The 26,513-nt window shown below is 38.0% G+C and overlaps 1 protein-coding gene across 1 annotated transcript in view; it reads left to right on the plus strand.

Moving 5' to 3' along the window:
• The window catches only part of XRCC5 (X-ray repair complementing defective repair in Chinese hamster cells 5), a 53,174-nt gene extending 31,213 nt beyond the window's left edge, over positions 1 to 21,961 (plus strand). Inside the window, exons 15-21 of the mRNA XM_014954768.1 lie at positions 2,655 to 2,748; positions 4,194 to 4,263; positions 11,818 to 11,927; positions 12,470 to 12,566; positions 14,663 to 14,730; positions 19,614 to 19,685; positions 20,494 to 21,961. Of these exons, the coding sequence (XP_014810254.1) occupies positions 2,655 to 2,748; positions 4,194 to 4,263; positions 11,818 to 11,927; positions 12,470 to 12,566; positions 14,663 to 14,730; positions 19,614 to 19,685; positions 20,494 to 20,508 (526 nt within the window). The 3' untranslated portion in view covers positions 20,509 to 21,961. The remainder of the gene's footprint in view (positions 1 to 2,654; positions 2,749 to 4,193; positions 4,264 to 11,817; positions 11,928 to 12,469; positions 12,567 to 14,662; positions 14,731 to 19,613; positions 19,686 to 20,493) is intronic.
• Positions 21,962 to 26,513: the final 4,552 nt, after the last annotated feature.

Consider the following 26,513-nt stretch of genomic DNA (forward strand, 5'->3'; position numbering starts at 1 on the left):
CTAACAAGAACCTTATGAAGCTCAACAAGGACAAGAGAACAGCCACAAAGATGGTCAAAGGACGGTGAACCTGCCATGTGAGGAAAGGCTGAGACAATTGGGTTTGTTCAGCCTTGAGAAAAAAAGACTTTGGGGAAACCTTATCACCATCTTCCAGCAATTAAAGGGTGACTACGAAGAAGATGGAGACTCTGTTTTTACAAGGAGACTCATGGAAAAGGGGTAATGGGTACATGATACTCCTGATACTCCTGGGGTGATTCTGATTAGACACGAGGAAAATTTTTCACCACGAGAACAACAAACCATTGGAATAATCTCCTCAGGCTAGTGATGGATTCCCCAACATTGGACACTTTTAAGATTCAGCTGGACAGGGTGCTGGGCATCTTGTGTAGACCATCCTTTTGCCAAGAAAGTTTGGACCAGATAATCCTGAGATCCCTTCCAACCTGGTATTCTATGATATTGACCTGATCCTTCTCTGCTTAATTTTTAAGGTCTAATGTGATTAAAGCAACATAAATGTAGGCATGATATCTTAATACAGATGTTAATATTCAGCACTCATTTGTTTCACTTTTGCTAAGCTTTGTGTAGTTTAAAAAAATCCAGTAAAATAGAAAGCATTTTACTTTTTCTTTCTTAAGTTGGCTTTGGAGAGACTGTTCCCTCATCCAGCTTTGCAGTATGTGAGAGGCTCTCTATAAATGTAGAAGCAGGTGTTTTAAATTGTATTGTATTTTATTGCTTTTTCTCAAATAGCAATTGCACATTTTACAGTTTAAAAATACTGCTAATCAGTGCATTACCAGTAACAGATTCTAGATGTCAGACCCTTAGCTGGTATAAATGGGTATGGATTCATTAGTTTCTGCTGAACTGCACTGATTAATGACACCTATAGATTTGGTCGTAGGCAGTTAAATGCAGCAGCAGCATTTATGTTCTCCTCCTTCATCCAATCCCAAAGCATTTTGAATTGGTAAAAATAAAGTGGGAGGATAAAGATTTCAAGATATTGCAACTGAGTGCAAAACACCTTTGGAGAAAAAGATTCTAGAAGAGAATTTTCATTGTTCTTTGCACCTTTCATCAAACCACATGAATATACAAGCATTTTGGTTCAAGTAGAAGTTCTAAACTCACTGGTGTTAAATAAGCATCAGTTTTCTCCATTTTACAGACAGGTGTATTGGCTGTCCACAGCAATCAAGCACCTTGTTCAAGTTCAGCCAGAAAGTCAGCGGAGTTGAGAATGAAGCAAGGTATCCTCTCCTTGTCACAAAGCATAACCAAAGTCATCGCTTCTCCTCAAGTGATAAGTCCGGTTATGTTGGATGACAGGAGTTGCTGGGGAGAAGGGATTTCATTTCAGTAGTGACAAAATTAAGTAAAGGACAGAGAAGACTACTGAAACAAAGTGGGACAGACACTGATTGTAAAGTAGGGGAGGAGTGTGCTATAGAAAGTAAAAAGGAAGAATGTACAAGTTCTTTCTCATAGTTTATTGGTTCTGTAACGTTGCAATGCAAGTTTTAAAATCGGTTCTAACCTTGTAGAATGCAAAGTGGCACCTAGTCCAGGATCCCTGGCTTTGTCCCTGCATCATCAAGCAGTTTCTTCTTTTCACTACAGTAGTAGAATTTTTAAGACAAACTTCTTTGTTTTGGGATTCCTTGAGCACAAATACTGCCGTTTAGATTGCTGAGTAGATTTCAGTCATTCTTAAACTGAAATCGATTCTTCTGTGTCAGTAGCCTGTCACATTAAGTGACATAGAACATGGTGTCTGATTTTCTTCCCCGTTTGTGATTAGCTGGGCTTTGTTCTGTTGCCAAGATGTGCTCTAAAGTTTGGCATGTTGGATGTTACGATTAAGTCTCTGGTTTGAATGTACACCTTGGTATATGTTACCTGTGAGGGCAGAGCTAGAAAGTAGCCTAAAATCACAGTTAGCTTTTTAAAAATAACAAATAGTCTTTTGAAAGCATTTTGAGATGCAGCTTAAAATGTTCTAAGATGTTCTTATATACTTAACTGGGGTTTGTCTAGCAGGTTTTGACTCCTGTAAGTAGAAGTTTATACAGCACTCGTGCGCTGATACAGGATATTTTAAACTCCAAAGCCACTCTATAAGCAGATTTGTAGTAGCTATTAATTCCAGGACAGGAACTAATAGGTAATTTTTGAAGAGTAAATGAATTTCTTACTAAAATGTCGTTTCATTGCCATTTAATGTTACGAAGATCTGGTGAGAATACCAAATGTCATGTAATATACTGTAAATCATGTACTGTAAATTATCAAGGTTAACACAATATACCGGTTCTAAATAAAGTGACCGGAGTTATTATGTATTTAGAAAGGTGGAGAAGATGTGTATGAGTAAATTGACTCCTGAAATAGGCATGAATAATCTCGCATCTTCAACAAGCACTGCCTTTGCTTTATACTAAGATAAAGTTTGATCTCTGTTTCTACTGTCTGCTTTGTGCAGGGGAAAATGAAGCATGGTTTAGTGTTAATTTGGGAACAGCTGTATAATGAAGTTTTGTTCAGTGTATATTTCATTCATTTACTAACTTCCTACTTAGTAGGCAGGACAGTTTACTTGAAGTGTTTATATTCATTTTTGTCCTTCTCATTTGCAGCAGTGAAGATGGACCCAAACCTAAGAAACTAAAAATTGAAGATGAGGAAGGTACCTTTAGCATCATGAAACTTGCTGAAGGCAATGTCACCTCTGTAAGCATATTTTTACAAATCTGATTAATAAAGGGGAAAATTCATTTCTCTAACTGTATTATAGTGAATGTACAGAATTCCTCATAAAAGGACGGTTTCTAGCTAAAATATGACTGAAAAATTGTCTGCTTGTAGATTTCAGAGACTCTGCTAGAGATTTAAAGACCGTTTCCACTACCCTTATGTCTATGTTAGCACAACTTTCCATCAGTCTTGGATATTTTAGGACAAAATTCTCTTTCAGTGTCTAGAACTCCGAAGGGCAAGCCTGAGGATCTGAAGAAAACAGAATCTCAAATTTGGGGTTCAGTAGTTGAATTTTGTTCTTGTTCTCTTTCATCTGCAACATGTTGCCTCTGTATATTTAATCAAAGGTATTGCTGAGATTTTTAGAGGCTGTTCTCTGCATTGATTTGGGTTCTAAATCACAAATTTGGCTTCATTTTGGTGACAGGCTAAACATCTAACTTAATTATAAATATTATGTGCATGGGTAGATGAGGCCTGTATCGTAACTGTGTATCTTCCTTTATTTGATTTTTCAAATTTCAAGAAAAAAAGGTGATTTAATATTAATTGAGATAACTTCACTTGTTGCCAAACTGCCCCTTAAGGTTTGTTTTAAAATCCGTGATTGAGATTTTAAAAAATAGTTAAAAACTAAGACAGATTTTGTACTCTTAATATACACTTCTGATTTTTCCTTAAAAGTGGCATTGCCAGGTTTAAAAGAAACATGAAACCAAGCACACTTATTGAAAGATTGAAGAATTATTTTGACAGCAAAGCACAAAGTTTTGAAATAGACGTAGGAAAATTTTGATTCCTGAAAGGAAATGTTAAGCAATGTAATTTGTGTTTTCTAAAGTCATTGCATCTGTTTTTCAGTAGACGTTTATTTATATTTGACCTGGTTTTAGTTTAGTTTGTAAGGGTTCTGCACTTGTGCACCCGTTTAGAGCTTCAGCTTTAATATGTCAGACTAGGCCAGAAAGGGTAAATGAATTAAGTGCAAGCTTTTAATTTTGAGCTTCCTATTGGAGTGGCAAACCAATGATTCTGTACCCACATGCCTGGGAGCTCCCATTCCTCATTAAGCGTCTGTCAAGATTAGTGAGAGGTCTGTGCCACGGGAAGTCTCAAAGCTGAACTAGCAGATAGCCTGAATTACTCTGCTTCTGACCTCTAAACCCCAGGGAATATGGTTGGCTTATAAGAGTGCAGGGTACTAAGTGTAAGTTCATCTTGCTCATGTCATAACTAACCTTTGCTGGAAGTGCTGCGCACACATTGTAAGACTTTCATTTTATGAGTCTGCATGCAGAGAATTGTGAACCTTCTGTTTCCATATTAAAATACACAGAAATTTAAAGATCCTTGTTACCTTGCAAGAATAAAGAAGTGGATGTTGGCAGACGATTGTATCATTTTTGGACCTTTTGTAGGTTGGCAGTGTTAACCCAGGAGAAGATTTCCGAATTCTGGTGAGGCAGAAAAATGCTGATTTCAAAGACGGTAAGTGACTTTTATTTATCTTAATTGTATTTGGTAGCATCTTCAGGGTTCAGTAAATTCAATCCATTTGTCTAAGAATATGTTTCTAATGCTGTGTGAGATGCTCTGGAATTCACTGCTTCACTTCTAGTGCCACTCAGCTAAGAAAGTTGTCACTCGTAATTCCCATGTTAGTATTTGCCTTCCCCATTTGAAAGTCTCAGATACCTGTGTTTGTGTAAGATGGCACTAGACATTGAGGTATCTGAACAGCAACTCAGGTGTTCTAAGAGAAGATCTCTTGGCACTGACTGACAGCCTCATTCAAACTGGGCTTCTTATCAGGCTTCATGGGATCTTTCTGGCTTGGAGTGGAGGGATGATCACTGCGTGCAGAGTGAGAAGCCTGTCTTCTGCTGTCTACTTGTTCTGTTCTATGAAGAAATAAGAATCTGATGCCTGGGATTTAAATCTTTACATGCAAAGATCAGTTCTTACTGCTTGTTGTGAGCCAAAGAAAGCACAGGTGAATTTAGGGTGTAATAAGCTGGTAATATGTGACTCTTAAAGATGAAAGCAGGATCAGTGTGCACCAAATCTATTCTCAGCATGCAGCAAGACAGGATTTTGATGCAGAGGCAAGGAAGAATACAAAGCACAGGTCAGCCACTGTCTTGCATGCCCCGAGTCTGAAAATGAAAGGAACTATCATTTGTTTGGTATTTCCCGACTGGAGTAGCCATCCAGAGATATATATAATCCAAAGGTATCCTAAAAAGAATGCACAAGATGGATGAGGTCTTTTTGTTCTTTTAAAGAATGATTTGAAGGTTGTGGCAAGATAAACCTCATCTGCTGAATAGCCACTAATGCAGCATTCCTTTTCAAAGAAAAAGATTTGCAGAGGTGCTGAAGTGAGGTGCTGGGTATTTCAACAAGGACTATGGTCTTTTTGGACGTAGTTTGAGGAGGGTGTTGAGTAGTATATTGATTTCTGATACAGGCTGTTAAAGCCTACATAGCTATTTCTCTACGGAATTACAGATCCATAAGCCAGCTTTTTACATGGATTTTGCATTAGATCCAGAAGAAATTGTTTATTGAAAAAATATTTGGAACTGTGTTCTCAAATCTCAGATATACTAAGCTGCAGTACAAAAGCATTGTACGATATATTAGAATGCAGAAACTGTGAAACAATTGACTACGTTGGTATAGTAATTAATTTTATTGTGTAGGAAAGCTTTAAGGCAGAAATAAGTATAGTGATTACCCTTGAAGGTGGTTTAACAAAGGAGTGCTTAAATATGTCCACTTGGTAGCTGTGCTGGAGAGAACTGCAGTACGTGATTGGATGGCTTCTGAAATGTTGAGCAATCTGCTTTTATTTTATGTGTGATCTGTTCTGTAATTATAAGGTGTGGTTAGACAGAAGGTAGTGCAGTCACCCATCTACAGGAGAGATAGAAGCCACTATAAATAAAAACATGCTCTGCATATTATTTTTTTTATTCTGCATAATCCTTTTTCTGCTTTAGAGCCTTTTAGGTAGCTTAATACATAAAACATTACAGGCATGTTTTAATGGCTTGCTGTATTGCATTCTGGTTATGTAAATAGTAAATTCTGCCTTAAAACTATTCAGTGGTTCTAAGGGGTTTCTTTTAGTATCATTTTCTATCATATTTAGTGATGAAACTTTTTTTCCTCTGCTAAACCATGTGAAATGTAAAATGTCTTTGCAGGAAAGGATAATCTGTGGCATTCAAATAGTTTATTGGAAAAAAGCCCCAACAATGACATTATATGTCAGGATGCAGACAGAAGAACTATTAGGTTGCATCCTGTTTTGCTTCTTTCTTGTATAAAAAGAGCATCTAGTGTAGTCTTCCAAACTGAATAGAGTCTACGTTCTTATCTTTAAAAAGGCAGTAATTCCTTCTTCCTCCCTTCCCCACAAAATAGCAACAGACTCCCTCCATAGAGAGGAGAAAGGACTTTCAACTGTTTGTTTGCTTGGGCGTGGGTTTTTTTGGTAGATAGAGAAGTTGTAGCAATAGGAAAAGCTGTACTTCAAATACTGACAGTACAGTGGCTCACTAATTAAACTGCAGGTTCATGGCATGCATCCTCTTCAGTCCACAGCAAGTCCCTCACCAAAATTATAAAATCATCAAGACCAAAGTATGGCAAGGGATATTTATTTTTTACACAGCTTGTAGGAAGTTCTAACGGTATATTTATCCTTGTAAATGAGTACCAATGCATCTGCTGCAGTGGCCTCACTGGGATTTGATGATCAGAGTTTGTGCTATTCATAGGAGAAGCCGATGATGCGCGCGTTAGACAGCCCATGTCTGAGTGCTGGGTCTCATGGCAGACCAGGGCAGGAGAAACGATGCATTCGCTGTTAGTGAGAACTGGGTCACTAATGTATAAACACATTTTTAAAGAAAATCTCAGGGTTTCAAATTGGCAAGGGCCTTAGGGATAGGTTTTCTGAGACTGGCAGCTCAATTCCTGAAACAGTAATCAACTTTGGTTTTAATTGACATCTGTGTAGTTTATTACAGTAGGGACCCACTTACGGCTTACGTGATGAATTGTGTGTGAGGGTGTCAACTTACTGGTTAATGTTAATTGCTCATGTAACTAATATTGCATTTCCCTTCCAGATATCTTTACTTTCTTGTTTGCATTCATGGCCAGAGAGATGTCATTTTATGCAGGTCTTATTTTGAGCAGGTTACAAGTGCACAGTCATCACAAAGAGCAGTGTTCTGATAACAGCTTCTGACACTTTTGTCAATGAATGCAAACAAAATAGATTAGTTTGCCTGAGTGGAATCTAATTGTTGCTCCCAAGGGTGTACAATGAGTTTCTGCATTGCTGTGGCTGCAAAGAAGATTCTCAAATTCAGCGAGTGCTTGCGATCTTTGAAATGCCAAAGGAGTAGCCACATGACTACCAGTTCATCCTGTTTGACTACTTACAGTTTTCCATCCATGTTTCTGGAGAGCAGAAAGTATCTGATGGGGTTGTTGTATTTTCATATGCTTCTGTAGAAGATAGGATGGCTTAACAGGGGGTAAAAAAGATACTGACAAATGAATAGTATTTTCTTGGGTTTCTAAATTTTCTGTGCAAATTTATAGACGAGATTTCATTGCACCTTACAGGACTGCTATCTGAGAACTTGATGTCTCAAGTCCTGTAGTTGAAAGAGCTTTTTTTATTTTACTGACTGTCAGTGAAGAGAGAAATCTGCAGTGACAACTGTACAGTTTATGGACATAACGAAAAATATGTCCAGAGACAAATTGTACCAAGTGCTCATTTTTATATTTATAGCAATTTTGTTAATATTTTTATTCCTAGAAAAGTAAAGTTAAGAGTCAGTAATTACACTGGTTTTGCACTGGATGCTTTATATGCAAAGAAGAATTGTGTATAAGAGATTTGCAATGGGAATTTATTAGACAGTTGCAACAAGAATGATATTTTATGGCAAGATTTTCTGTGGAAATGTATATAGCTAACTACCTTTCTAGACCTTAAGATAATTTATAAAAACCCTAGTATTTACTTTCACTTTTTGTTGGCATATGTCTTTGCAGTTAGTCTGCATTTTTATCTTATTGGATTTTTTGTGTGTGTGTGTATTTTGGAAACTATTCATGCTCTACTGCTAGTTAGGCCAAGTGCAATAACTGGCTTGATGAAAATGATTCAGTCATTGGAAGAGTATTTGCAAACCAAATACTTGAGTATATAAGATCACTTTGAAGTTTCCTGTGTGTCTGCTTCACAGAGAAGATGAAGCCAGATTCGTCTTTGAAGGGCCTGGTGATCGGGTGAGACGCAAAGCTCTGAGTTGCAACAAACAGAATTTAGATTAGATGTTATAGGAGGGGAAAAAAAACCCCTCACAATGATGGTAGTCAAACAAGGAAAGAGGGGGCCAGGGAACTTGGAGATTCTCCATCTTTGGAGCTATTTGCTACTCAAGTCAGTGGAGCTGCCTGGTCCACAGGGACCCTGGTTTGAGCAGGGATTTGGACCAGACGTCCTTCAGACATCCAGCTTAGATCATTCTGATCCACACCCACACACCAGTTAGAGACACCATTTCAAAATTGAGCAGCACCTCAGAGGACACTGGAGTAGTTCAACGGGTCTTGATCTTAAAATCCTTATTTCTTGGCTTAAAGAAGAAGGAAGTCCTCAGAAAGTTTGGACAGTTTTCTGTTTATAGTCTCTTTCTTCTTTTCAGTTACAAAAAGATGATACTTACAGAGCAGTAATTTACAATTTATTATCAAGTGGTTGAACTGATTTGTCAGTGACTTATTTAAGCACTGTCCATTAATACAAATCATTACACCACCAATGGATAAATCAAAATATCGGTAACAACAGGAGTCTTTTGTCTACAGAAAGAGCTATTTTTTTAATTCGATGAATTTTTTAGGGGGAGGAGAAATCCCCAAGGAATTGGAACTTGGACTGTAATACAGCCTTATCTATTACTATGCTGTAAGCTGGTTGGCACAGTAATCAAGACCAAGGACTGAACGGAACAAACATGAAAATATAACTACACTTTTGTACTCTATTCGGGGATAACAAGTGAACGTAATTGTTCGTGGCATATTTCACAAGAAATAACAGCACTGGTGAATGTATCCTAGAGTAGGGAATGTATCTGAATGCCAGTGGGGAAGGGAGTACATTCTGGTAGAGCTAAAATGTCTTCTATTCAAAGATATTTTTTTACAATTTTTTTTAAAACTGTGGTTCTCCAGCCTTTAATCACTGTGTTTGGTATCTAACCAATCAGGTACAGTAAAAGAGGGAAGCAGAAGATTAAAATTTCTTGGGATGATCTGCAGAATGTGGTGCTTATTAGGAGTGCTGGAATTCCAGTTTATGCAAAAGACAGAATTTCATTAGTTCACTTCCTTAAATATGTGTGGGGAATGATGGAAGTTGGGAGAGAAGAAGAAAAGTTATTACACAGTAGTGGCCTTGTAACTCTACGACCTGCACTTCAAAACTCCAATGCCTGAGGTTTGTCTGGGACGCATCAGAGTTAATGCTAATATTCACAGTTTAGTCAGACATCTTTATGCAGAACACGCCTTTCTGCAAAAACAAGGAGATTTATTTTCTGCAGCACCCAAACCCAAAACAAAGATTTGCAGTAACAGAAAGGCAGATGATGAGCAGCAGGAAATCAACAAAGTTCTCAGACGTAGAAGTGTGAAGGAATGCAGTCCACTTTGGAAAACCTCCAGTTACAATCCTTACCTGCCATCTCTGGTATTGTCTTTGACCCCCTGAAGTAATTCAGTAGTGTAATCAGAACACGGAAGTTTTATCTATTTTAGATTCATCAATCATTGGCCTGTTATATAAGGGAGACCCGATGGCCAGACCCAATTTTAGCCAAGCTGTTTCAAGATGTTAGAAGAATCAGACTTAAAATATTGTTGCCATGTAACCTGTTTTCTGCATATATTATGGTCTTCCAGTGCCTTGTAAAACATTGTAGGGTTTTTTTTGGTTCCTTACAACAGATTTCAAAAGGAGGCAGCTCAGAGTCAGAAGCAAGAAAAAGTTTTTTCTTCTGATGCCTGACAGTGCAATCAAATGGAAAAGGATTTTTAAAAAAATTAAATGCAAAAGAAGTAGAGTGTCTGATAATTTCAAACAGTATGCTGGAGTCATTCTGACAATAAAGACTTTTATTGCACCCTAGTAGTGCCTGGGGTTTTAATTTAACACATCAATGAAAAAGGCAGTGTTTAAAAAAACCACCACCACCACTGAAAACACCAGCAGGACTTGCCTTTATTAGTGCAATTCGTAAGAAATTAGAACATTTAATGAGAAAATCGTTAACCATGAAAAAAATGGACTGACTTAACTTGGGGAGCTTAAGTAGTGAGACTTCGATTTAGTTTGTCAGCTACTGGTGAAATAAAAAAGAGTGAGCTGATCACCTCTGGAGCAGTAGGCGCTTCAGCGCGCTTCCTCGTGCAATAGCTGCTGTTGGACAGAACCATTATCCGCCTCCTTTTCTAGAAACCCTGGAGTCAAAAGCTGGTGGGAGAAATATCAAACATGTCTGGTTTTACTCTTTTCAGAGCTGCTGTCCTGCAGATTCAGTTCAATTAGGCATTTTATAGAACCTAAATATAACGGTGCTGTGTACGCTTACAGTGAGCGGAGTGGATTATAGCATCTCCATGCTTCTTGGTGTGTCCACTTATCCTTGTCTCTTCTGTCACTCTGGCAGATGATTTTCTATGGCTGAAACAGTTGCAGTAATGTATGTGCCTGTAACATCTGAACATAACGAGGTCAGGCTAAAGGTAATCCCATAACCTGCCTTTAGCAGTACAAGAGGAGGACAGGCAGATGCTGTGACTTACCCAGAACCCTTTCCTGCATTTTCTTCCTCAATGGCAACATCATCTTTAATCTCTCTTGATAGAGTTCCTCTTTAAAGAATTCTAACAATTTGTTCAAGCTTTTTTTTTAAAAAAACTCTTGAAACTTCCAGCATCCCACAGCATCCTAATGTAAAGGGGTTAACTGCTTTTGTTTGAAGAGGTACTTTGTTTTCATTTGTTCTTAACCCAACTCTTTGCACTGGACTATCACTCCTGATTCATCCTTTTCCCAGTGCTTCTGAGTTTGTAGATCACTATTGGATGCTCTTCACGCTTGTCTTTCCCCAGGCTGAGGTGTCTGCCACAGGGTAGAATTGGACATTTCCTCAGCTATAATTAACCACGAAGTAAATTAAGTACTAAAATATAGCAGAATTTAGTTGTGCTTGCGGAACTCCCGGTGATATTTTTCCTTGTGACATTTGCAGTGTTTTACAGCTGCCTACCTTTTAGGAGCTCAACTGTAAGGATGAAAATAGTGTTCCCCTTCTTTTTGGTAAAAGTCTTGTTGTTTGCCTCTGCTTCTCTCTGTCAGGCATACCCAGTTTATAATACTTACCTCCATAATCATAAAGAGCAGTGCCCCCATGAAAAACCATCAAACTTTCTGTACAGAGACAAGACATACACTAATGTCAGTAACAACAAGGTAGTCTTTTAACTCCAGTCACCCTACAGGTGTTGTTTTGACATTATCACACCGTCATTATAAATGTAACACTTTTATTGGAATATGCATGTGTTTCAAAGGATCTTTAGGGATCTGCTTTGCATTGTAGAACATAACCTCCCTCAGCTTTAGGACCCAAAATGTTCTGGTTTTACTTCCTATCAAACAAGCTAGGCTGGTGCTTTTTTTCTCGGCTTTCAGGGAAAGACTTTTGCCTTGGCCATGGTTGGGTTTCTTCCTAGTATATCTGGCTTTTCCAGAGAGGCTGAAGTAATTGTCAGTAGATTAGATAACAATTATCAGTTTGAGTAGCTTGAGGCGGTGTGGGTATGATTAGCTCTTTTGATACCTGCGAAACAGTAAAAGAGACATGTAAAGGAAAAAAAAATATTTTTACCTTAAAAGTGTGCATTTTTTGATTTGTTTTTTTCCTCTTTGTCTTTCAGTGAGCCAGCAGCTGATAAACCGCATTGATCAGTTCCTGGAAAATAAAGGTTCGCAGTACTACATGAAAGGGATCAATTGTATCAGAGTTTTCAGAGAGGAGGCCATTAAGGTAATATTAATATGTGAAAACTCTCATCTCGTTCAAATTAAAGGCATGATGGGCCTATTTTGCTGTATTAGAAACTTGATTATTTCTTCCTACAGCAAAAAGAATTGATTCATAGATTAAAATCTCTTATGTTGTTTGAAAGTTTAGAAATATATTTGCATTTTATGTTTTTTTATTCCTACTGAAATGGAGACTAGCTTCTTTGGTATTACTGTTATTTCTTTTCTTTTAAACATAAAAACACAAGGCCTATGACCTGATGCTTGCAAAAGAAAAATAAGCAGTCTTGTAAATTTCTTAAATAAAGCCAGTTACAAGGAAGTCTAAAGCTAGTTACGAGAAAGTCTTTCTTGTTTTCTGAAAGGCAGTTTTTGTGGCTCGCCTTTCCTTAGAACTCTTGGCTTCAGCAGTGATAAAAACCAAAATCTGTACTGAGTCTTGTGTTCACCATGTTAGATGACTTCATGAAGAATTAAGTTTCCAGTGCTCTTTAGTAAGCTACTTTAATATTTATCTCTTATCATTACTGTTATTTTTTTCAGCTGTCCAAGGTGCAGTGCTTTAATGATTTTCTGCAGGCCCTGAAATCAAAGGTGGAAGATAAAGCCTTAGCTGATTTCTGGGAGATCATTATACAAGGTAGGATGGCATTCGGGAACGACAGGAGAAAAAAAAAAAATTAAAAAAATAATTCTAGTTGTATTTTCCATTATGTAAGAGAAAACTTTGTTAGTAATGGGACAGAGAAACATTTTGATCTGGTTTATTCCTGCAACCTCTTTAAAAAAAAATAAAATCTTTCTTGTTGCAACTTTCTATTTTGCACTAATAGGTTCATATCAGCAATATCCATAATGTGTTGACAAGTCTTGTTGAAATGGCAAATTAATTGTGGAAGAAGAGAGACAAATTAAATGTTACAGACTAAGGAAAAGAAGATACAATTTCAGCTGAATTTCAAAATAAATGGAAAAAACTCATGTAGCAGGGATATAAAAAGAGTCTTCCAAATTAAGCTTCAAAAAAGGCATAGATAGCATTGAAATATGTCACTGATCATTTTGTGTTTAAGCAACCTGAAGGACAGAATATGTGATAATGTGACACCTACCTATGATTAAACTGGGAGATACAAGGCAGTGCAATTCCAAAAGACATTCAGAGACTACGCAAGTGATAAATAAAGAAACATTTTCACAAATATAAAACATGGTGGACTAAAAAAAAAATCTTTTACGTCACAGTCTTGTTTTTAATTGGAACCAGTGCTAAGAAAATCTGTTAAATGCCCAGTTCTTTCTCTTAAGGGTGCATATTACAAAATGCAATGATACGCTTTTGTGTAGCGCCTTTCAAATTGAAGAACTCCAGACACTCTGTAATGTCTGCTTCATCCAATTTTTAAAAATACAGGAAGAGAATTTGTTTTACAACCCAAAACAACAGCACAAGACAATACTGAAAGAATAGTATATTCAGTAGTGTTGTAGGGGACTCTTCTGTGAAGAAATATGGGGAAAAAAAAAAAAAACACAATAAATTTTGAAAGTAGGAAACTTGGATCTTCCAAAGCCATGCTAGAATACTGTTTTAATAATTTGTAGCTAGTACAAGCCAAAGTTTTTAACAAACTGGAGTATACTTTTGAGGGGGGAAAAAAACACCCACAAATACAGAGATGGTATTTTCATACAAAATAGATTATCTTCTGGTGAGAAGATGATAAAGTCATGCTGCTTTATGCATAATCTGGCTGCTCTCACTAAGTAGCTGAAATTGCTTTTCACTTGCTGCTACTAGAGGCAGAAGTCCTGTTTTCCCTGCTTCTTGCCATATGACTCATCCCTTCTTTTCTACCAAACGTGACATGTATTGGGCCTTGTCATGAGTGGCTGCAATCACAAAAAGAGGGATGGATGTGAGTTAATCAGGGGGCTCGACAGTGCTAGGTTAACAATTGGACTTGATCTTCGAGGTCTTTTCCAACCTAAATGAATCTATGATTCTCATGAGTTGTGGCTCAGGGGCAAGGCAGATCTGCGTGAGGAGTTCGCTTTCTCATGAAACCCTACCATGTACTTCATTAAGGTGACATTACACTTGTGCTGCTGCTGAAACCTTTATGAATCTACTGTTCTTTGCTCTCACACCCACAGCTTCTTTATTCAGGCACAAGCTTTCATGTAGCCAAGTGATGAGCAAGACTGGAAGAACTATTGGGGTTAAAGGCAATTGAGATTTATTTCTGTTTTCGGGAGTCACTGCACAGAATGGTGGTGCTGGCACAAACAAAAAGCAGACTCAGGGTCAGAGTAGCTCTTTGGTAGTCAGACTGTAGGTAATCGCAGCATAAGTGTTTGTATGTTAGGAGTTAATTTTTCTAAGGCTATTAAGGACTGAAGAGCATGCTGTGAATGACTAGAAGTGTAATTTCTGATAGATTTTCAGCATTTCATCTGTGATCTATGATTTCAGTGTCTCATTAGTTTGATTGTCATAATATTAGCAGTTTCCTAAATGGATACTTCCACCAGCTTATGAATATGCTCATTAATTTATTTTTATATCATAGTTGACTCATTTATGCAAGTCACATTTTCCTTTGAGCAATATTTTTTTATTTTCGCTGATGATGATGACACATTCAGAAGCTGGAAGACTTTTTTCATTTCTAACATTAAGTGTGTTTTTGGGAAGCCTTCTAATGATATTTTTATATCTCTTATTTTTTTTAGACAGAATTTCTTTGATCACTAAAGATGAAGCAGAGGGAAGTTTGGTGACTAGAGAAGAGGCTGAAAAGGTATCATTTTTTTAATGAGCATCTATTTGTTTGGAACCTGTGTTGTGGAACAGAAAATTCTTTCTTATGTGGGTAAATCTTCAGGTGAATGAAATAGGATTCCTGTGAAGGAAGAAGAGTGTTCTTTTGCCACACAATTGAAATTGCCCCAATTCAGAGCAAAAATAATTCCCTAGCATGTACCACAGCATTTGCTTTAATTGGTCTTCAGCAAGTAGCATGTATGGACATCCTTATCTGAAAATATCCTCTACAAAGGATAGGAACTTCAGGAACTGTGTGTGTGTATATACACACACACACACAAGTAAGATCACTATTTGAACTTCATAGAAAGAACATTCATCTCATTGTCATCATGAGTTCAAAATCAGGACACTTCTTTGTCTAAAGGCATTGTGAACTCTAGCAATATGAACTTGTTTGGCTAGTTTTCACCATATATGCAACAACATCAGTATTGTCCACTTTATGCAGCTCTTGTGGATTGATGGGTGTTATAGATGATGCTGGTATTTTTATTGGTGATGATATTATATCCTTCTGGAAACAAAAGGTTTGGAGTATTTGCAGGTATTCTTTCTACAGAAATATGACACTTCAGTAACTGCAGCGATGACTGAAGGATGTCACAGATCCAAAGGAGCAAATTTGAACAGGCAGAATGGTGCCTTCAGTTTGAAAGAAAGCACAGTACAGAGTTGCTCTCAAAAATTCTATTTGTGTGGAGAGGGTAAGGCAGGCATTCTTGTATCAGGCTGCTAGCTGTGTTTTTAAACAGTTTAGGAGAAAGAAAGTCCTTGCATTATTAGACCTGTGAAGGTAAAGCTGCGGCTAAAATCATTAAGTACTTTGCAGAGAAGCAGCTTTTCTAAAAGATGCCACACTGATTTGCCCAACTTCAATAACCAGAAGAGGGTAGAAGTAGGTTCTCCATGAGTGAAGAGTGAGTAAAAGGTTGTATTTTAGAAACTGCTTGTTTTCATCTGTAACAATTTACCTCAAGGTGAGGAAGGCACAGAAATGTCATGAAAATGAAAAGCTAACAAAAAATCCAGAAAGCTAAGCACGTGAGCAGAGTACAAATGACAGAATATGATGGGTTTTTCTAGATGTGAAGGACCTACTGCCTGTTTCTTATCTCACACACAATTTTATAGAGCAACTTTGTTTCCCCAGTGGTGGTTTTAAATGGTATCGGGTTTTGTTATATATTGCAATTGAATTTACTTGAATTGAATATGAATTTACTTGGAAACTTACCAAGAAAATATGTTTCTTGAGAACTTCACTTTCTAGTCTGAAGCTACTGTTGCTGCTCAAAATGTGCTAATGCTGTGTGAAATAGCCACTATTCCTTAAGGAAATCTCTACTAGATGTAGACCTTGCAGCATACTGTTGCCCTCACTGTGAGCTTGTGGTGGCTAAAAAATACTGTTCCGGCAGAGGAGTGCTGCACAGATTTTTAGAGTACCAATGATGGGATTTACAGCTGCCAGGCTAAGCTGGAGCAAAGTATTTGTAGACTGATTTCAAAATTACTTTTCAGTTTAACATCACCTTACAGTCAGCAAGGTGTTGCAGTGCAGGAAATTCTTTTGTGATTTATTGAAGGTCTTACAACAGCCGTAATTTCCTTTTAAAATAGGGGAATAAGAGAGATTGCATGAAGACAGCTCTGCAACAGAGCTCTCTGACACGGCACTAACCTTGACTTTCAGAATAAATGAGTTACATCTTTTTGCTGACCAGGCAGTTGGCAATCCCAGTTATGCACTAGATAACCATCTCCCCACATGCTTTCCAAATCCAAAACTAGAACACTGTTTCCAATTGTCTGTCAAGGTTTTATATGACTTTTCACTTAAGAAACCGGAAGACTTCATATTCTTGGAGTAAGATCTGCAAGGACAGAAAACTTTATCTTGAGGTGATGGGGTTGATCTAAAGCATGGTCCTCCTTGGTCCAGTTAAACTCTGCAACAGGTTTCTTGTGTGACACAAAGCCAGCGTTTTCCTAGGTCTGTTGTAGGCTGCAAAATGCTTCATTTGTTTTCTATACTGAAGGTGATATCCTTCACTAAAGGGTTATATTAGTAAACTAAAACTAACTAAACTAACTGAACTGAAAAACTAACTACTACTGTATTAGTAAACTATGTAACTAAAGGGTTATATATAAAATATCACACAGTAGAGGAAGATGAGAGTTTTCTTCACCTCTGTAACATGTCACATGCAAGCGTGTGGGTCAAGGGGCTGGCTGTCAGCGTGGTCCTCTGAGACACAAAAGCCTTTCCTCTTATATGCTGATGACTAGCTGATAGTTTCAAGAGTGGTTTGGATATAAGATTTCAGGTTCATAGGGTTGTTGTTTGAAGGGTAGAGGAAGACTTACAAGGCTGATTATAAAAGAAGTAATACGTAAAACTTTTCTGTTTTTTTTTTCGGTTGAGCTGGGTTATCCATGCATATTTTTCTGTCCCTGAGAAAAATGGGTTTAGGTAGGGTTGTGTTTTTTTTTTTTCCTGTAATAGTGAAGATAATCTTTTTAGAGCATGAGAATGATAGGTTAAAAGAGCAGAAATGTCAAGTGCTTTTTCTGATTGCTTTGGGGAAGATAATGGATTTCAGCACAGCTATTATATGTAATTTGCTTTTGCATAAATGTAAAACAAGCTTTGGGAAAAAACCCAACTTTGCATGTTCAGGAATTGATGGAAACTTCAAGTTTCAATTTATTGCAAATCTTCATCATACATTTCTTTAGCTTTTAGCTTTCTTTCCCTAATTTAGTGTGGGAAAGCTAATTTTGAAAACTTTGAAAAATGTGCTACTTTCAGAAATACCATTTGACTCTTAATTAACTGTGTAAAATGAAATTTGATCTGGCACAAAAAGCCTTGCAGAGCTAACAATGTCATTAGCTTTTAGTTTCATACTATGTGCTTTATATTGCTACTAGGTTAAGAACTTTTCCAGCAAAAAAGACACACAGACATACGGCATCTTGAAATTCTAATTCCTTCTGGCCCTGTCAGTTTATCATTTTTTTTTGCAGCTACAAAATCTATATGATAAATTGAAGTCAGCATGTTAAAACATGAGTGTTGTCTGTGGAGTAAGCTTTCCACGTTCCTCTTGGATGTTGCTGTTTAGGATGTAGGAAAGGTCTGACCTTTGGGTAGCGAGACCACTCGGCAGAGTTTGTCTGCATCCTCTGTCTCTGGTGTTAACCAAAAGCAATGTCTTTGCTTTTCATCCTGCTGTATATGATAATATATACTTTCCCACAAATGGGGTGCAGCAGGTGACTGCTCAGTGTTATACCCCTTGTCTAAAGCTGTCACTATTGCTCTGGAGAAGGATCAGAACATATTATATGTGTAAAATAATATTTAAGCTTTTTACAGTACAAGTATGTTGTCTCAGACTGGTAGTGCTGTGATAGGGATCCCATGACCTTTTACACAACCTCCATGGCTGTTACACTTGAAATCCTCAGGTAAAGAGTAGCTTGCTTTCAGGAGCCAGCTGTTTGCACTAAAGAGTTACTTATACTCTAAACAGGTATTTATAGCTGTTTCATGTGGTTATTTTCTAACTAGTTGTTCTCTTACATCATCTAGAGTTACACCAAAGTTGTTCCTGAATTAAGGATGATGGTACTCAAAGTCACGGAATGGGGCTTTTCTTCCTCCCCAGCTTTTGTAGTCATCTCTTCATCTGGGGCAGGGCTGTTCCTGGCTCTATATGCTTACTCCGAGGCATTTTAATAAGAAAAAGATAATGCACGATTTTATCGTAAGGATAATGGTAAAGAGACAGTAACTAAAACTTGTAGACAACTGGATACTTTTTCAGTGAGAGTCAAGTATTTGTATTTTTTTTTTGACCATTCTAGCTAAATTATTACTTTTTCACTATGTTAGGCTAAGGAAAAAATAATTGAGAGGTGGTTGTATTGTCTGTGTGTTTGATTTCAGTTATTATAGTATCTGAGCAATATTTTGTCTTCTGTTTATGGATTTATGCCTTGAGTAAAGGGCATATGGTGAGTTGTATCAGCAGCTAGAGCAATAGAATTTTACATAATGAATTTTCTATTTTTAAAGACTGGCATTCTAACCATCTTGTGTGTTTGAGGGGGTTTTTTAAATTCATGTCTTTGTTCATTTGTTAAATGTTAATTGAATTAAATAGGAAACTTCTAAGTTCCACACAGAATCAGAATGTCATAGTTAACAACTTTGCTAAACAAGCTGTTGGTCAGCTTACGTATGTATTCATATCGATTGGGGGGTGGTTTGCTGTCCTTTAGCATTTTGTAGCTATACACAATATTACTTTTAAAATTTTCTTTTTTAAGAACATAAATGTGGCCATACTGTAATGGATGAAATTTCCATCTAGCTCAGAATCCTGTATTTGACAGTGGACAATAACAAATGGGTAGGGAAAAGTGTACTGTCCCAGGCACTGATATCTTAACTATTTCCTGTGCTTGAGGTTATTTCTGTGGACTTAGGAGACTTCAAAGGATTTCTCTTCTATGAACTTTCCCCATCTCCCTGTGAGACTAGGGACTACTATTTGCAGCATCCTTATTACAGGGGGTTCTACACCTTAACCATATGTTGTCTTAAGAACCATATCCTTTTGTCTGTTTTTCAACACACTTCACCATAAAACCCTTTAAAAACAAGTCTTATGAAATTTCCTGTAGTTTAAGATTATTTTGGAGGGTGGAAACCAGAACAAACTTCCTTCATAATTTTTAATTACAGGTGGATTGTTTTGATATGCAAAGGAGACTTTCTGTTAATTTAACATTAAAGGTCTGAGTTTTGTCAGTATTGTATAAATCCATTTGTATTTTCAGTTCCTGGCTCCAAAAGAAAAGAAAAATGAAACTCCACCTCCGACAGATGAAGGTGGTGATGTTGATGATTTGGTGAGTACCGTAAAGACGTAACGTGGCTTTAGAATTAAACTCACTGAAAGGCACAGTGAGAGCGAGCGAGTGCTTCTTAAAGCAGTAGCTTGGAGTGCATGGCTTAGAAAAAACCTCAGTAGTTGAGTCAGAAAAGAGCCACACGGGAAACTTATTTGCTATTGTAAGACATAACCAGGTGTGTAATTTCGTGATGGCAAATATGTTGTTATGTAGTAATATGGGTGTTTACATAGGTTAAATGTGTCCTCCAGTGTGTTTCAAAAGAGCCGGTGAGGCTGCTCATTTGATAGCAGATTGTTATAATTTACTGTAATAGCATTTAACAAAGCTTGTAGATCTAGAACCGCTATTTTTGTGGGTTGAAAACTGAAAATCATTTTTTAAAAGATGTTTTAATCTTCTCAATTAACCTTCTCTGTATAGGCTTACTGAAATTCAAGGATTTCAAGGGGTTTTTTTAATAAATATTTTAGCCATTTTTTACAGGCTGAGTCATTACAAATCTGTCTCCAATGCTTAAGCTGATGGTGCAGTCAGTTTTAAAGAAGCTTCAATAGCAGGCAGATTTCTACTTTTGGACTGTACTTTTTTTAAATCTATAAATTGCACACATGATTATGTGAAGATGAGATTTTTAGGTTTGTTTTTTGTATTTTATAGCAGCTTAGTATTAAGTTATGTGCAGTCCATTTGCATTACACGATAATGATTTCCAGATTTGCCTTGTTTTCTAAGTGCTAAACACACGTAAGAGATACCTTGAATTCAATGCTGCTTCTTCCAAATCTTTTTCTTCTATTTACAGCTGGACATGATGTGACCAGGTGATGATGAGGTGATACATGGTGACTATACAAGCAAGTTTTGGAAGAGGTCTCCCTGTGACATGTGGGGCACAAAAGAGGATGCTAATGAGAAGACAGTATATCCATCTTTATTTTCTCAAATGAGAGCAGACGTCCCAGAGACATTTTCAGTTGTTATAAATGTAATCTGACTTTTCAAAACTAGAACAGCAGATTGAAATAATCTGCAGTATTTGTGAAGTAATGATACCTTTAAGGCATCTCTCTTTTTTTTTTTTTGGTCTTTTTTAGCATACTGAATCTAGCTTATCCTTGGCATTGCTTTCAGCTAAACGCTACTAAATTTAATGAGAATCTGCGCTGGCGCCTGAAATTCTTGTTACATTGCCTGGGAAGGAAGATAGAAATGTCACAGTAAGGTTACCAGGTAATGCTGAATCTTTAGTGGAGGTAACTCTATAGCATTATTGTTACAGAAGGGAAAAAGTCTCTATTTTCATGCTTTTTTTCCCTATTAAAAAAAACCAAAACAAAACAAACCAAAACAGGCCAGTGAGTCACAAAGTACTAGTTTGAAATACACAACAGAATCTAAAGCACGCAGCGAAGCCAAGTATGCTGATTTTGTTTGCCATACTGTACACAAATCAGTGATTATGGTCATGTCTGTACTACAGGTTCCCTATCCTGTCAGTTCAGCAGCAGCTTAATGGTCCCTTTCTGTTATACATCTTCCTATTTATATGCTGGAATTTCTGGGTTGGTTTTTTTTTTTTTAGACTTTTATCTTGTATGGTTACTGTAGATACTCCTGGTGCTAAAGCATGAATGAGTCAGTTACATCCCTATTCCATACACTGCAGATAACTGCTAATGAAGAGAAGAAGAATCCATGAAAGCTGTACTCTGACACCTGTCATAGAGAACTGATAATAATTAACACTGGTAACCAACAAGGAGCACTGCGTACACACGGTAATCCAAGGTAGTAGTTTGGATTGTTTGTTACAACCAGACTCATCCTTTAAAAGCTTTTCTTGCTTTATATTGCAAGTATATAAACAAACGGTGCAAAACAGTATTAAGATCATAAAAAAGAAAAAATCATGAGCTGTAGTTAAAAAATGTTTGGGAATATCTGGACTTTATACTGAACAGCATCTCCTGTGTGGGAAACAGCAATTGGTTTTTACCCCTACCTCCCTACACAGTGACGTGGTCTCTCCTCTCATACATCCTGTCCAGAGTACGACTTCGAAAGGGTTTCTGAAATGCAAATGGCAGGGAGTAAGTGATCTTTCCAGAACTTTAGAGCATTGGTGTCACCAGAAGATACTTTTTTGAACTGTAAATACTTGGTCAGTCCATTGTTTTGAATGTCTTTTAAGGCCAATTTAAAGAGTATAACACTGTTGTGGGGTTCTTTATATTTTACTAATTTGATTAATAAAACACTTAAAAATTGGCTTTTGTCTTCTTCAGAACCACGTTTGCTAAAGTCAGATGATTAACTACCTGTGTAGTACCTGAGAGAGACTATCAAAAGCCCCTTTTCTGGGCATACAATGTGAACACTGGGTATCAAAATCCCTCTACAGAAGCAAAGTGTAATTACTTGTTCTATTATTTGCAAACTCTAAATTTCACAACATCCCAGTAAAGTAATTTTTGCAGAGATGATGAGAAGTCTTGGTAATGAGAGTTTGAGAAGTCTATGATGGAATTGATAGACTGGCCATGAGAATGTATTTAATGTTACTTTAATGTATCAAACCAAAGGATTGGTTTTCTTCCCTATTTTTACCAATTTTTGACTCTGTCTCATCCTTTCTTCCTATTTTGATGCACAGTAATGGGCAGTAATAACTGTCATTTCCTTTTCCTCCAGAAGGGAGTGAATCTTGCAGCTTTCAAGATATTAACAGAAATACCTCCAATGTAGGATATAACTAGAAACATTTTCTATCTGCTGTCTTAGACAATGCGTAAAGGGAGCGCAAGCCCCTGAGGAGACCAACTGTGGTGCAGATATTTTTGCCTGAAGCATGTGGATCAGAGATAATGCTAGGCAGAGTAAGGTAAAATAGCTGTAGTGCTTGATTGTTGGGGTTTTATGTGGCTTGGATGTGTGAGAATTCCTTCTCCAGCCTGCTAATGCCAGTAGTCAAATGACAAATACTCTCTCCCTATGGAGTGAGGTACATCCACATGGGAAGAAATGGTATATAACCCCCTGCACCCCGCTGGCTTTTCACAAGAGTTGTAACAGCTATATCAGAATGCTTAGGGACCCTTTGCTTACTAAAAAGGAAGGGAGAAAGTATTTTTTTTTTTTTTATTTGTTCTCAAGCAGGCCGGCATGGAAAGCCCTGATCTGAATGGGTAAGAGTCGGTCAACAGCCTTTCCCTGTGGTCCCTTCACACTGTGCACAGATCTCATCTTCTAGCCCTCAGCCTTCCACAATGTTCAGGGTCTGTCACTTGTCTGTCTACAAAGAATAAAAAGTGGCTCACAAAGGTGACATGAGAAATGACATGACCTCCTTTGCTTAGTGACTTGGGATGTAGGATTTCGTTACCCTGGTGTCTTCTAGCACTCCTTGTGAACTTTCAGCAGTTACCAACCGTAGTATCTCAATGTTGCAGTTTGGCCCCGAGGTTTAGAAGGCTGTATGATCCTTAGGAAGAGCATGACATAAGCAACATTGATCCACCTTTCACAAAACTGCAGTGTACAAATCTGTGCATTGTCTGAATCCCACCTTCAACTAACATTTGGATCATCTGGAAGCTAAACTGGCTCATTCACTTCTTGTGGGGGAGTTTATTAAAGATAACATCAGCAAGCAGGTATATTCTTCTTCCTAAGGAAAAGCAGTAAAGGAGACAAGGTTTTGCAGAGGAAAACATTTTTGGTGATACAGAAATTGTATGTGTTTAATGAACTTTCTTCTGACTTATGTTCTACCACTTGAGTACCAGAGCTTACCAGTGTGTTCTGGAGCTTATTTTGGTTGGGAAACCATTGTTTCTCTGATGTGGATTGTGCTTTGCAGACAATAAGATTACTTTTAGAGGTACATACTTACTGCAAAAAAATCTGGAAGGGACAGAGGTAGGGAAGGTTTATTATTTGCTAGCAAACAAGGAAAACTTGAGGACACCTGCACTTGGAAGGACGGTATGTGTCACTGAGCTGGTTGGGTTTGTTGCTTGTTGTTTGTTAGGGGTCTGTGGCTGTAGTAAAAGGGGTGATTGAAGACTTTGCCAGGCTTCTTGGGAGATAAAGAAGGTACTCTAGATGAGGTATGTTCTATAACGGGGAATCTCTCAGTGATGTACTAACGCTAAATCAACCTGTAAGTTAAAGAATCAGAGAAACAGGCTCTGTCCCTTTTCCTTTCCTTCATTGAAATTTTTGCATTGTCTTATTTCATGAGAAAGTAAAAGAGCTAATCTTCTGGTTCGCTAGTGGGGGACAGCAACAGTAAGGTTTTATTCCTAGCTCTGTTGAAGACTTATTTGGGGCCACTTACTCAATCTCTCTGCCTCTTGATTATCCTCCCTTTGCAATTGGGGAAAGTTGTTACTCATGCTATCTCACAGAGAAAGCAGTTGAAAGACTTTTGAGGGACTTTGGTTGGATGGGACTTCATATAGAGGGGATATATAAGTGCAAAAGTTTTATGGCAAAATATTTGGGGGGGAAGGGAGTAAATGAAGACAAAAAGCAAGTTATCATGATGCTCCGTGGGACATGAGGAGAACATGATCATTAGCCTTGAGGAGAAGTGGAGCAGTGGGAATTCTATTAAGTGTCTCACAGGCAGCAGGAATATGTGAAAGGCAGACATTAAACAGAAAAAGACTGAGGTATTCTGGAGAAATGGACAATCAGTTATTCCACTTAATGACTCTGAAAAGCAAGGAGAGGAAACAAATGAGGTTTCAAAGCTTATTATTGGAAAGAACAGCCTTTCCATATCTCTTTCACAATCCTGAAAGAATGAGCTATTTTACATAATGAACATTTACTTACTGTTCTCCCAGACACACACACTGACCTATTTAAAAATGCAAATGGTCACAAAGTTCCCTTCAGGCAGCAGTGACAAAATCAATGTAGAAGGAATAGGGTTAGTCCAGCAAGACAATATGTAATTGGGTTGTAGCTTGTCCAGCAGCCCTCAGGAGGTGGGAGCAATAGAGGCTTTAGCATTTGCATGACTCACAGCTCAAGGTTTACACATGAGATTGTGTATAATCCCCACAACCCAAAGCTGGTGATGACTCGGATACAAGAACTGCAGTGAGACAGAGGACATGTGAAAAAGAACAAACACGAAGAGAGAAAAGCTTGCAGGAATGACCTTTTCTTACAACAGGTCACTGGAACTTGAAACCCAATGAGAGTGATACATACCCCAGGGGACCACTGGAAATCAGGGGAATCAAATCCTTGCACACAGGTTACAGAGTGAGCATGTGCTGGAAGGCAGGACCAGCTTCACCTTCTGGACAGCCGCCTGTTCTTCAAGAGAAGATTACTCTGCAGAATCTAGTTCGCAGAAGAGCTGTGGGCAGTTTCAGAGATTTACTCTGGGGTAAAGAGAATTGAAAGGTAAATCGCAGCTACAGGGAGGAGCATATGTTAGGTACTCAAAGCAAATTGTTTCCTCATCTTGAGTTAGCTGCTGATGGTTTTGTGCAGAAATTTCCATATAATGGGATCTGGCCTTTACATTGACAGTATCTGCTCTTGAAAATGACTCTAGGCCAGGCTGAAAATGGTTTGAGAGTGGTACAAAACCATAGGATGAGTGAAACTGAAGAAAATAAGCTTTTATGATTCTCTTGGTAGCTGCAGAATGACCAGAATTGTTGGGGTGCAATTCTGTATTTTGTGTGGCTTTAAAGAAACAATCAACCCCCACTTTCCAAACCCTAGAAGAGCAAATGCATCTGAAGATAGCTCACCCATGTCTGTAGTCTTCATTGTAGGGAGAGTTCCTAAAGATTTCCTGTGTGCTCTCAGAGCTGGCATGAAACCGGCCGCTGGGGCAGAAGTTGATGCCTTCATTGCACCCCACTTATCTTGGGCAGCATCAGTTTTCCTCTGCATAGCAATGGCTCTGCAGAGGATACTGAGGCAAAGTGGCCAGCTATGTCTAGAACTGGTAGCCCAGTTGCTAAAGTTTAAAAATGCTGTGGCAGCAGGGTGCAGGGAGGCTTTGCACGACTGCTGTGAACGCTGCTCCTCTACCCTCATTTGGGGATTTGTTGGGTACCCACCAAGCCAGCCGTGTCTGTGGAGCACGAATTGCTCTCTGCGTGAATTAAAGGCATCAAGGGAACTGAGAGAGGAGGAGAAGGGAAAAGTAACTCAAAACACTTATACACAGTTTGGGCTCAGAGATTAGCCGAAAAAATAGCGCTTCAAGACAAGGAGGGAGGAAATTGAATAGATAAGGGCATAGTATTTACGATGAGAAATGAGCAAATCTTATCAACAAGTACATTCCCTTAGGATTCATTTCAATGGACACACGCAGGCCCTAAGGAGCACAGTACTGCAGAAAAACGTATGTTCTTTCTTGAACTTTGCATGGCTTTCAGGATTTAGCTGTGTGTCATCAGCTCAAAATGCTACTTGGTGATAGAGAGTTCCTGTAGCTGCTATGCGTGGAGCTTGTCAATATTTGTAATGTATGAACGAGGCTGTATTAATGCACGTTAGCTGTTTATAGATAATACCCTTGTGTCCTAGAGCTGCAGTCCCTTAATGGGATGCTTTTAACAACGATTACCCAGGCTTGTATTGCTTACTGAGGGCATTTTGCAAAAAAAAATGTCACAACATAGAGCTACACAATTTCTCTACATCAGTCTTTTCATAAGCAGACGTGCTTTCTGGACCAGACAGCTCCATTTTCCAGCATTTACTCAGTTGGCAAATTCAAGGCAAGTTTGTCACTTCTGCTAGCATTGCTGGAGAAGACTTAAAAGGTGCATCTGGCCT

This window comes from Calidris pugnax, unplaced genomic scaffold, assembly GCF_001431845.1.
Source record: "Calidris pugnax isolate Ruff unplaced genomic scaffold, ASM143184v1 scaffold103, whole genome shotgun sequence".
Classification (NCBI taxonomy): domain Eukaryota; kingdom Metazoa; phylum Chordata; class Aves; order Charadriiformes; family Scolopacidae; genus Calidris; species Calidris pugnax.